The 12,009-nt window shown below is 48.7% G+C and overlaps 1 protein-coding gene across 1 annotated transcript in view; it reads left to right on the top strand.

Moving 5' to 3' along the window:
• Positions 1-12,009, top strand: part of LOC140403206 (complement C3-like) — a 294,404-nt gene that overhangs the window by 247,742 nt on the left and 34,653 nt on the right. Inside the window, exon 32 of the mRNA XM_072490959.1 lies at positions 8,401-8,491. Within this exon, the coding sequence (XP_072347060.1) occupies positions 8,401-8,491 (91 nt within the window). The remainder of the gene's footprint in view (positions 1-8,400; positions 8,492-12,009) is intronic.

Here is a 12,009-nt window from a genome sequence, read left to right as displayed (position 1 = left end):
TGTTGATTGTGTCCCACTTTGTTACGGAAACACTTCAGCCATTGAATGTCACTTTCACACTCAGCACGTTACCTTCTGAGCTGAGGTAAAGCTTTCTGACCATTCCCATAAGAACATAAGACCAAACGACATAGGAGCAGAATTAGGCCACTCAGTCCATCGAGTCGTCTTCGCCATTCAATCATGGCTGATATTTTTATCATCCCCATTCTCCTGCCTTTTCTCCATAACCCCTGATCCCCATATTAATCAAGAACCTATCTATCTCTGTTTTAAAGACACTCAGTGATTTGGTCTCCACAGCCTTCTGCAGCAAAGAGTTCCACAGATTCACCACCCTCTGGCTGAAGAAATTCCTCCTCATCTCTGTTTTAAAGGATCGTCCCTTTAGTCTGAGATTGTGTCCTCTGCTTCTAGTTTTTCCTACAAGTGGAAACATCCTCTCCACGTCCACTCTATCCAGGCCTCGCAGTATCCTGTAAGCTTCAATAAGATCCCCCTCATTCTTCTAAACACCAAGGACAGACCCAGAGCCCTCAACCGTTCCTCATACGACAAGCTCTTCATTCCAGGGATCATTCTTGTGAACCTCCTCTGGACCCTTTCTAAGGCCAACACATCCTTCCTTAGATTTGGGGCCCAAAACTACTCACAATACTCCAAATGGGGTCTGACCAGAGCCTTATGCAGTTTCAGAAGTAGATCCCTGGTCTTGTATTCTAGCCCTCTCGACACGAATGCTAACATTGCATTTGCCTTCCTAACTGCCAACTGAACCTGCACGTTAACCTTAAGAGAATCGTGAACAAGGACTCCTAAGTCCCTTTGTGCTTCTGATTTCCTAAGCATTTCCCCATTTACAATAGTCTATGCCTCCATTTCTCCTTCCAAAGTGCGTAACCTCACATTTTCCACATTATATTCCATCTGCCACTTCTTTGCCCACTCTCCTAGCCTGTCCAAGTCCTTCTGCAGCCTGCCTGCTTCCTCAATACTACCTGCCCCTCTACAGATCTTTGTATCATCTGCAAACTTACAAACCATGCCTTCAGTTCCTTCCTCCAGATCATTAATGTATATTGTGAAAAGTTGTGGTCCCAGCATAGACCCCTGAGGCACACCACTAGTCACCGACTGCCATCCTGAAAAAGACCCCTTTAACCCCACTCTCTGCCTTCTGCCAGTCAGCCAATCCTCTATCCATGCCAGGATCTTACCCTTAACACCATGGGCTCTTAACTTATTTAACAGTCTCCTACGCGGCATCTTGCCAAAGGTGGAAATCTAAATAAATCACGTCCACTGGTTCTCCTTTGTCTAACTTCCTTGTTACTTCCTCAAAGAACTCTAACAGATTTGTCAGACATGACCTCCCCTTGATGTAGCCGTGCTGACTCTGCCCTATTCTATCATGCACTTCCAAGTACTCAGCGATCTCATTTTTAATAATGGACTCTAAAATCCTACCAATGACCGAAGTCAGGCTAACCGGCCTATAATTTCCCGTCTTCTACCTCCCTCCCTTTGTAAACAGTGGTTTTATATTACCACTTTCCAGTCCTCTGGGACATTTCCTGCCTCCGGTGATTCCTGAAAGATCATCACCAATGCCTTCACAATCTCCTCAGCTATCTCTTTTAGAACCCTGGGGTGTAGTCCATCCGGTCCAGGTGATTTATCCACCTTCAGACCTTTCAGTTTCCCCAGAACCTTCTCCTTAGTAATGGTCACTGCACTCACCTCTGCCCCCTGGTTCTCCTGGAGCTCTGGCATCCCACTGGTGTCTTCCACCATGAAGACTGATGCAAAGTAACTATTCAGTTCATCTGCCATTTCTTTGTTTCCTATTATTACTTCTCCAGCCACATTTTCCAGTGGTCCAATGTCTATTTTTGCCTCTGTCTTACCTTTTATATATTGAAAAAAACTCACCCTATCTTCCTTTAAATTACTAGCTAGCTTCTACTCATACTTAATTTTCTCCCCCCGATTGCTTTTTTAGTTGTCCTCTGCTTGTTTTTAAAAGCTTCCCAATCCTCGCCACTTTCTATGATTTTTCTTTAGCTTTTATGCTGCCCTTGACTTGCCTCATCAGCCATGGATGCCTTGTCCTTCCCTTAGCATATTTCTTCCTCCTTGGGATGAATTTCTGTTGTGCCTCCCAAATAAACCCCCAAAACCCCTGCCATTGCTGGTCCACTGTCTTCCCTGCTGGGCTCTTTTTCCAATCAACTCTGGCCAGCTCTTCCCTCATGTCTTTGTAGTTACCCTTATTTAATTGTAAAACCGTTACATCTGATTGCAGCTTCTCCCTCTCAAACTGCAGGGTAAATTCTAACATATTGTGGTCACTTCTCCCTAAGGGTTCCTTCACTTTAAGTTTCCTATTCAAGTCTGCCTCATTACACATCACTAAATCCAGAATTGCCTGATCCCTAGTAGGCTCTGTCACAAGCTGCTCCAAAATACCATGTCTTAGACATTTCACAAATTCCTTTTCTAGGGATCCACGACCAACCTGATTTTCCCAGTCCACCTGCATATTGAAGTCCCCCATGATTATTGTAATATTGCCTTTTTTACATGCCTTTTCTATCTCCTGATTTTCTGCCCCACCTCCTGACTACTGCTACTGTATATAACTTCTATCTGGATCTTTTTCCCTTTGTGATTCCTCAACTCTACCCACAGAGATTCTATGCCTTCTGATCCTATATCGCTTCTTGCTATCGATTTAACTTCATTCCTTACGAACAATGCAACCCCACCCCCTTTACCCATCTGCCTGTCCTTTCGATAGGACACATATCCTTGTATATTTAGATCCCAACCCTGATCCCCTTGCAGCCACGTCTCTGTGATGCCCACACCATCGTACTAGCCAATTTCAATGTGCGCAACAAGCTCATTTACCTTGTTCCGTATACTGCGCGCATTTAGGTACAACACCCTCAGTCCTGCATTGACCACCTCCCTTCTCACACTTGTCAACTTTTTTGCTCTGCCTGACGGTGATGTTGTTCTTTTAGTTTGGTTCCCCTTCAGTTATTACACCTTCTAAGCTCACATTCTGGTTCCCACCCCTCCTGCCATAGTAGTTTAAATTCTCCCCGAGTGAATTTAGCAAACCTCCGAGCCAGGATATCAGTGCCCCTCCAGTTTAGATGCAACCCGTCCTTCTTGTACAGGTCCCACCTGGCCCGGAAGAGTTCCCAATGGTTCAAAAATCTGAAACCCTCCCTCCTACACCACCAGTTTAACCATGTGTTCAGCTGCACTATCCTATTTCTAGCCTCATTGGCATGTGGCACAGGGAGTAATTCTGCAATTACAACCCTAGAGGTCCTGCTTTTTAGCTTACTAACTAGCTCCCTGAACTCCTTCTGCAGGACCTCATCACTCTTCCTGCCTATGTCGTTAGTACCTTTGTGTACTACGACCTCTGGCTGTTCACCCTTCCCCGACAGGATGGACTCTTTTTGTTTTCCCCCAACTATTTCATTTCTTCCTTGACTATTTGTTTTGCCTTCTACTTCCGACCTTCTGTCCCTCTCGGGTTTAAACGGATAACAGAAAAAATGTTTGCTTCTATGGGCGAGTTGGCAATCATCAGCTAGCTTTGCTGCCTGCTGAGCAGTTTTAACGATTTGTTCTTCCACACTAGTTCCATTAACCAAAGAAAATGAATCTTTAAATTCCTTGAAAAGATTCACCTTCCTAAGGGCTTCATTTGTTACCTATACAATTAACGTCCATATCCAATGGTCTAAATGATTTTGCTTTACCTTCTCAAATTTAATACAGCTTTGGCCAGGCTGTTTCCTTGTGTTTTGAAATTCATGCCTGTACTCTTCAGAAGCACTAAGGATAGCTTTCTTTACTGCATCAAACTCCACAGATACCTCTCCTGACAATAATGCATACACCTTTTTAGCGCTACCTACTTTGCAAAAATAATGTCCAATTTCTTTTGGATAGACATTTCATCTGTTTAGCTACCTTTCAAAGGAAATAAGGAATGTTTGAACATCCTTTTCCTCAAATTTTGGAAGAGCCTGTATAAATTTAAACATTTCCTCACCAGGTTTTCATCTAGAAATATGTCCTTCCTCTCGTGTCTCTATTTTAATCACCACCTTTTTAAGCTGAAATTCTCCGTCTCTTTTTTCTCTTTCCGCCAATGCTAACTTCTCCATTTCCAATTCCCTTTCCTGTCTTCTTTCTTTCTCCTATTGCATTTCTATTTCTTTTTCTGCTTCTAATTCCTTCATTTGTGTTTGAATTTTTATTCTCTCATCTTTTGGAGAACTTGGTCTCTCAGGCATCCCTTGCCATTTTAAATGCTTAGCTATACTTGCAATTGTATCAGCTTTCCTTGACACCTGCAGGCAATTCCAACTTCAATTTATTTGCCAATTCAGTTAACGGACTCTCGGTTACTTTCTGTTATTACAACACCCTGGGCTAGTGCACGGTCAATTCCAGCCCCACTTCACCCCGAGTCGTAACACAGTTGAAATTAACTCTTAGTTTTAAAATACCCGAGGTCTTTGGTCTTTGGCCACCCAATAACCACAGTCACCAGGTTTGTAAATCTAAACACAATCAACTTTTATAAATAACAATAACTATAATTAAATAGGCAGCAAATACAACTGGTTAATTATTATCTAATTTCTGACCTGCCCCCCCCCCCCCGATACGTTGCCCCACCCACCCTCTACATACACACAAGACAGACAAACACAGAGGGGGAAAAGGGGTGTAAAACTAATAATAAAAGTGAAAGAATAAAAATCTCAGTTTCAGATGAACACCTTCCAGCTAGATCTTTCTTCAGTCTAGGCCTCCAATTGGATGTCTTTGCTTTCAGACCCCACTTTTGTGAAGTGTTCTTCCTGGATGGGAAGGTCCACGATCAGAACCCTGGCTCAAAAGAACGTAACTTTCAAAGCTTTTTAGAAAATGTTAATGAACAAAGCTACATAAACTGCCAAATAACTAATGAAACATTTTAACAATGGGAGACAAGTTTTTATTAAATATGAAAAGTTTGACTACAACACAATACTCCTTCATTCCCACTTTATTCACAAATGTACACGTATGCTAAGGATAATAAAGATTACGAAATACAGTTTATGCTATCAGGTTTTCAATAAAGACACAATCCTTGCAAACCAACAGAGTAACTGTGGTCGGACACCCCTCACTCACTTCATTGAAATTAATTAGATTTCTTCTCAAATTCCCCCCACTTGTCGCAAACTCCACACTCAAAAAACTATGCTTTAAAATCTTCTTACAAGCAATATTTTTCCTCAGCAGATTTCAGTGAGGATCCACCCACTGGATTTCCAACTACTTTCAGTATTCCTTTGTCCTGAGTTGCCACGTGCATTCAAACTTTCACACAATCTTTCAGCCACCCCACCAATCGTTTCACATGCTGTAGGAATATATCACAAACCTTATGGTTACTTCAGTTCTCAGTTTTCTCACTTTAACCAAGTGTACTTCACCAAGTGTACTTTTCAGCCCCGCCCTTAAAATCAATGAACAGTATCCTGTTCCAATTCCAGTTCCTCTGTTCCTTGAATTTCGGTTTCATGTAATTCCTTTCTTCGTCCCATGGTTTCCAGAACTAACTATCCTTTAGGCTCTGGGAATTCATTTCTTGTCTACTCAATTGTTCTGCTTTTAACAGAGCTGAGAGACCTGGGGCGGGATTCACCCCGACCCGGCGGGGCAGGGGGTCCCGGTGGGACGGAGTGGCGTGAACCACTCCGGCGTCAGGCCGTCCCAAGGGTGCCGATTCTTCCGCGCCTTCAGGGGCTAGGCCCGTCCCGGAGTGGTTGGCGCCCCGCCGGCCGGCGGGATAGGGGCTTGGCGCCACGCCAACCGGCTCCGAAGGGCCTTCACCGGCCGGCGCGAGTCAGCGCATGCGCGGGAGCACCGGCGCGTGCTGGCGTCATCCCCACGCACGCGCAGAGGGATTTGCTTCCGCACAGGGATTGGCGGAGGACCATGGAGGATAGAGTGCCCCCACGGCACAGGCCCGCCCGTGGATCGGTGGGCCCCGATCGCGGGCCAGGCCACCGTGAGGGCACCTCCTGGGGCTAGATTCCCCCCGCACCCCCCAAGAACCCTGGAGCCCGCCCGTGCCGCCAGGTCCCGCCGGTAAGTGACCTACTCCAATTTACGCCAGCGGAACCGGCAACAGACGGGCGGGGCTTCGGCCCATCGTGGGCCGGAGATTTCGGGCAGCCCCGGCGCACATTGAGTCATGCCAGACCCCGCCATTCTCCGAGGCGGGCGGCGCGACTCAAGCCGGGCCGGTTTTTGGGGGCGGGAGAATTAGGAGGACTGCGGGAGCGGGATTCACACCGACCCCCAGCGATTCTCCCACCCAGCAGGGGGGCCGGAGAATCCCGCCCCTGTTATCTCTCCTGGTGCTGCAGTGATCTGCACATCTGCATGTATACAAGGGGTTAATATAAATACAAGAGGGAGCACTAGAGATGTATAAATAGAGAGACGAAAGTCAGGATCAGGGGCGGGATTCTCCCCTACCCGGCGGGGCGAGCCGTACCGGTGCCGAGGAGTAGCGTGAACCACTTCGGCGTCGGGCCGCCCGGAAGGTGCGGAATCCTCCGCACCTTCAGGGGCTAGGACGCCGCCGGCGGGGCTTGCGCTGTGCAAGCTGGCGCGTAAGGGCTTGGCGCCGCGCCAACTGGCGCCGAAGGGTCCCCGCGGACCAGCGTGATTTGCCGCATGCACGGGAGCCCAGCGTCATCCCAGCGCATGCGCAGGGGGGTTCTTCTCTGCGCCAGCCATGGCGGGGTTGACAGCAGCCGGCGCGGAGGGAAAGAGTGCCGCCACGGCACAGGCCCGCCCGCAGATCGGTGGGCCTCAATCGTGGGCCAGGCCACCGTGGGGGTACCTCCCGGGGCCAGACCCCCCCCCCCGGAGGACTCCGCAGGCCGCCTGCAAAGCCAGGTCCCGCCGGTACGTACCTGGTTTGATTTACGCCCATCGCGGGCCGGGGAATCGCCGGGGGTGGCGCGGCCAGCAGCCGCTGACCGGCGGGGCGCGATTCCCGCCACCACCAATACCATGGCGCCGGAGAATTCGGCAGCCGGCGGCGGGGCGGGATTCACGCCGCCCCCCGGCGATTCTCCGAGCCGGCAGGGGGTCGGAGAATCTCGCCCCAGCTCTCTTCACAGGAACTGCAGCTAGTGACCAGACACAGACAGACAGCTCAGATGTAACGTCGAGTATAAGCTCTGGAGAGAGAAAGAACTTCCTCAATAAAGCATTTCAACTGCTTCAACTGGAAGACTATGAGCTTTATTCGGACATAAGAAATAATATAGATGCCTAGAGCCTTCCGCTGTGGGCAGAGTTAAACTAAACTCAAAAAAGTATTTTTCCTCGAAAGGTGGCCTCTAGGTGCTCTGGTGATGCTGGGTAAGGAAGCTTTTATTGACCATCCTAACTGAGTAGGTTGCAGTGACTGACCTTTCTGAACCACTGCAGTACACCATGTGCTGTATATCCCAAGATTTTGTGACAAAGGAGGAAAGGTAGAGCTTGCAAAAGACACTGACCCAAATCTTCTGGTCAGTGACCATGTTGGGGGCAGTGCAGCAACCCCTGACATTTTCTGTGCACTGACAGATCTGCCCATTTTCAGAGAGTACATCCGATCGCAGAAGAAGCAGAAATGGGCCAGCACATCCTCTTCAGGGTAAGTCCAGCGAGCATAGGAGAGTCAAAGAAAGGAGAGGACTTGCCCCCTGTTTGTGGCACTCGCTGCCATGTTCAGGTATATTACAGCTTCCAAGTCTTAATGAATGAGTGTGGGTTAATGAACGGATGAGTGAGTGGATTGGGTGAGTGATTGTCAGGGGGACAGTTAGTTGCTTTGGGGTTAACCAAGTTGGGGTGCGATGGTTGGGTCATGTGGGAGTCAGGTTGGGTGGGTATTCGGGCCATGGAGCGCTGGTGGGAGAGAGAGAGAGTCTAGTCGGATTGGGAAGCTTGGCTCCGTTGTGGTGTTCAGTTCAGTTCTGCTGGCTAATTACGGAGTTTGACCAGGTTTTAACCAACACAACATTTGCCAGGTAATTATCTGGGTAAGTTCTGTGGGCCTGACCAAGTTTCTGACGCGGATCTCAGTTCGATGACATTTGCTGAGGGCCCCAGGCAGCATGAATTATCCCATTGTAAGTTTAAACTTCCCATTCAATGTGAGTGATCAAGGACTTCCGCAGGGTCCCCACAGGCAACGTGAACCTCTCAGTCCAGATTTGAATGGTCTGGCTGGTTTGGCTTATTTTTATATTTTAGATGTCCTGCTTTTGATAAATGACCACTATTTGTGCTTTTACTATACAGGTTCTGACTAGTTATCATGCTCTGCTGGAAAAGCATGCCGGAAAATGCCAGAATTTGAATTTAGAAGTGACTGTGGAAGAGGTGCCTCAAGGTGAGCCATGCACAAACCATCCCGAGACCATTATTTCTCTTAACTAATACACAACCCACTCTGAGATGCAGCTCGCGGCAAACATCATTCTTACATTTTTTGACTTGCAGTAAGAGTTATGATGGGATAATTTTGCTTGCTCAGCAGTGAAACGAAGTGACAGGACCCAGTCAATGCACTGGCAATATAGCTGTTTATATACAATGTAAATGTTGCCACAGTCCCAGAGGGCCGTAGGGACTTGCATGAACAACCTCAGTTGGTACGGGAATGGAACCCATGCTGTTGGCGTGCTCTGCATCACAAACCAGCAGTCCAGTCACTGGGCTAACCCACCCGCTAGTGCCAATAATTTGACCTATAAAATACTGGATTGTATTAAAGGCCCAGTGGTTCAGTAATATCCCCTTGAGACGGAAATCTGCTGTCCTCACCTGGTCTGGTCTATATGTATGAGTCTAAACTGAAAGCACTATGGTTGCATCTGAATTGACCTCTGAAAGAACTCTGGGCCTAGTACGCCACTAGTTTGATGGCAATTGAGAATGAGTAACAGGAACGGGGATATGAGAAATGCCAGGAATGAATAGGAAAATGTGTGATACTCCTGCCTGGGTCACATGGGCAAGTCAGCCATCCATGAAAACAGCTGTATTAAAATAATTGCAGGGCAAGAAATGAGCCCAAGTGTACTGATTGGACTTAACCTCCCATTTCCATTGGGATGAGGCAGTTAAAACTCCCTTATTGGACTCATCTTTTATGAAGTGCAATTATCCCAGCATCAGTGAACATTTTAAAAAATAAATTTAGAGTTCCCAATTATTTTTTTCCAATTAAGGGGCAATTTAGTGTGGCCAATCCACCTACCCTGCACACCTTTGGACTCCCCGCAGACACTGGAAGAATGTGCAAACTCCACACAGACAGTGATCGGGGGCCGGGATCGGACCCGGGTCCTCGGCGCCGTAGGCAGCAGCGCTAACCACTGCATCACTGTGCCGCCCAACAGTGAACATTTTTAAAAGAGGTTGAGGAACCTCTATGACAGAGAGGGGTTTGACTGTGGATATGTGGGAAGGACGGAAAAATCATGATTTGTGAGATTCACAGAAACAAGAACTGGGATATGCCGTCGATAAATATGGGGCATGGTTCTCCCAAAAGGGATCAAAGACCTCTAATGAGCCCACTTCGCAGTGTGTTCCCTGGCACGCGCAGTGCCGAGAAACACATGGCTACTCAACGGGACTCACGTTGAATTAGGGGCCAGAACGGGGAATCGCTCGGCCTAGGCCGCAGTGGGATGTGTTTTTACAGTAGGGAGCTCCCCTCGACAGAACTCCCCATCTGTAGTGAGAGATCAGCCCGCCATTTCTAATTGACACTCCAAACTTAGAGGCCCCCAAAACAATCTTCAACCTCCGCCAGGCCTGAACGCGATATGGGAGGGTCCCCAGCTCCCCGCACCTCCCCACCACCCATCCGGGCAACCTCGGCCCAATTGCACACATGCAAAAAGTGCCAGCTTGGCGCCTTGGCAGGTTACCACTGCCAGGGTACCCAGGTGGCACCAGCAGTGTAAAGGCCTTCCGAACATCCCCTGGGAGACCCCCACAAGTGTAGTTCCATCTGGTCCCTATTTGTGGAGACCAGTACCAAACAGCAGTCACCCGAGGTCTCCGAGGCAAAGGGGTTGAATGCCAAAGCCTCAGGTACCTCAGGAATCTGCACATTAGAGTGAGGCTCACTGCCTCGGTCGATGCAGATTTGCTAAACAGTTATCCCGCCTATCGTGGGCGGGATTCACATCACAACATCTCGTGAGATTGCGTTGAATCTTGCGAGGGGTTACGACGCGATAGATCCCAGGAGCGGGGTCTCCAGGCTTTCAACGGCCATGCTGCACCGCGGTGAGCTGCTTCTCCGGCACAGCGTGGCCGTAGGAATCATAGAATCATAGAATCATAGAAGTTTACAGCATGGAAACAGGCCCTTCGGCCCAACCAGTCCATGCCGCCCAGTTTTTACCATTAAGCTAGTCCCAGTTGCCCGCACTTGGCCCATAACCCTCTATACCCATCTTACCCATGTAACTATCTAAATGCTTTTTAAAAGACACAATTGTATCCGCCTCTACTACTACCTCTGGCAGCCCATTCCAGACACTCACTACCCTCTGAGTGAAGAAATTGCCCCTCTGGGCCCTTCTGAATCTCTCCCCTCTCACCTTAAACCTATGCCCTCTAGTTTTAGACTCCTCTACCTTTGGGAAAAGATGTTGACTATCTAGCTTATCTATGCCCCTCATTATTTTATAGATTGCGCCCATGCGCAAATATTTAGCCACAAAATAAATTCTTCACATGTATGAGAGCTAAGCAATCTTTCAATGAAAAACAGATTTCATCTCAGATAATGTTTTGATAAATAGTTATAAAGCCATGTCATTACGGCACCAAAGGAGGACAATCAGGCTATCGAGTCTCAGCTAGCTGTCTGTTGAGTAATTTATCAGTGCCTTTCCCCCTCTCTATCCAAGTTTATTTTCTTCAAGGCCTGTCCAATTTCCTTTCGAAATTATTCATTTCCTCCACTTCAACCGGGCGTGTTTCTCCGTTTCTGAGACTGTGGGTTTCCCATCCCACCGCACCAGATTTCTGGTGCAGCCCGCCATTGGGATTCTCCATTTCGCTGGCTGGTCAATTGGGTTTCCCATTGTGGGGGAGACCCACGGCGTCGGGAAACCCCCGGGCTGCTGGCAAAATGGAGAATCTCAACCGTGGAGAATTCAGCCCTAAATGTTGATGCCAACGCAGAATTCGTGGACTTTCCTGACAGAAAAACTGGCGCCACACCTGGTCCAATTCCGCTACTACTAAGTGGCTAGCTCCGGCACCACGTGGATCACATCGATTCTGATTAGAAACGGTGCCGGATTCGAGAGTTTTGCGATTCACACTCAGGAGGCTGACAATCTGCAGCCGCACATACACACTTCATTCCCCACACACACCATCCCAGCCAACAAGATAGCAACGAGGACAGCAGCCCCGAGGTTTACAGATGCCGAGCTGGAGACCCTCTTGGACGCGGTGGAGGAGCGGACGATGACCCTGTACCCCAGCCCGGGAAGGAAGCTGCCAACTGCTGCCATTCGCCGTGTATGGGCACAGGTGGCAGAGACCATGAGCACGTGGGCAACAGCGTCTGGACGGGGCAGCAGTGTCGCAAAAAACTTCACGACCTTCTCAGGGCAGCACTGTGCCCCTGGCAGTAACCCGTGTCCCACACACCCGTAACTCTACCCCCCACCAGGAGGACAGCCGAACCCCCACGCTATACCACATGCCGGTACCCATATCAGCCACCATGGCCGGATGTCCTGGGCACTGAGGCCGCCAGTGGTCCACTCCCTGGGCTGCATGCGTCAGACTGTCTAACACAGTCGTTTTCTGTTACTACCCCCCCCCCCTCCCCCTGACGTCAAATCATGGATCTTGTGTCTTGCAGGACCT

Source organism: Scyliorhinus torazame, chromosome 27 (assembly GCF_047496885.1).
Source record: "Scyliorhinus torazame isolate Kashiwa2021f chromosome 27, sScyTor2.1, whole genome shotgun sequence".
Lineage (NCBI taxonomy): Eukaryota > Metazoa > Chordata > Chondrichthyes > Carcharhiniformes > Scyliorhinidae > Scyliorhinus > Scyliorhinus torazame.
This window is presented reverse-complemented; position numbering and strand designations above follow the sequence as displayed.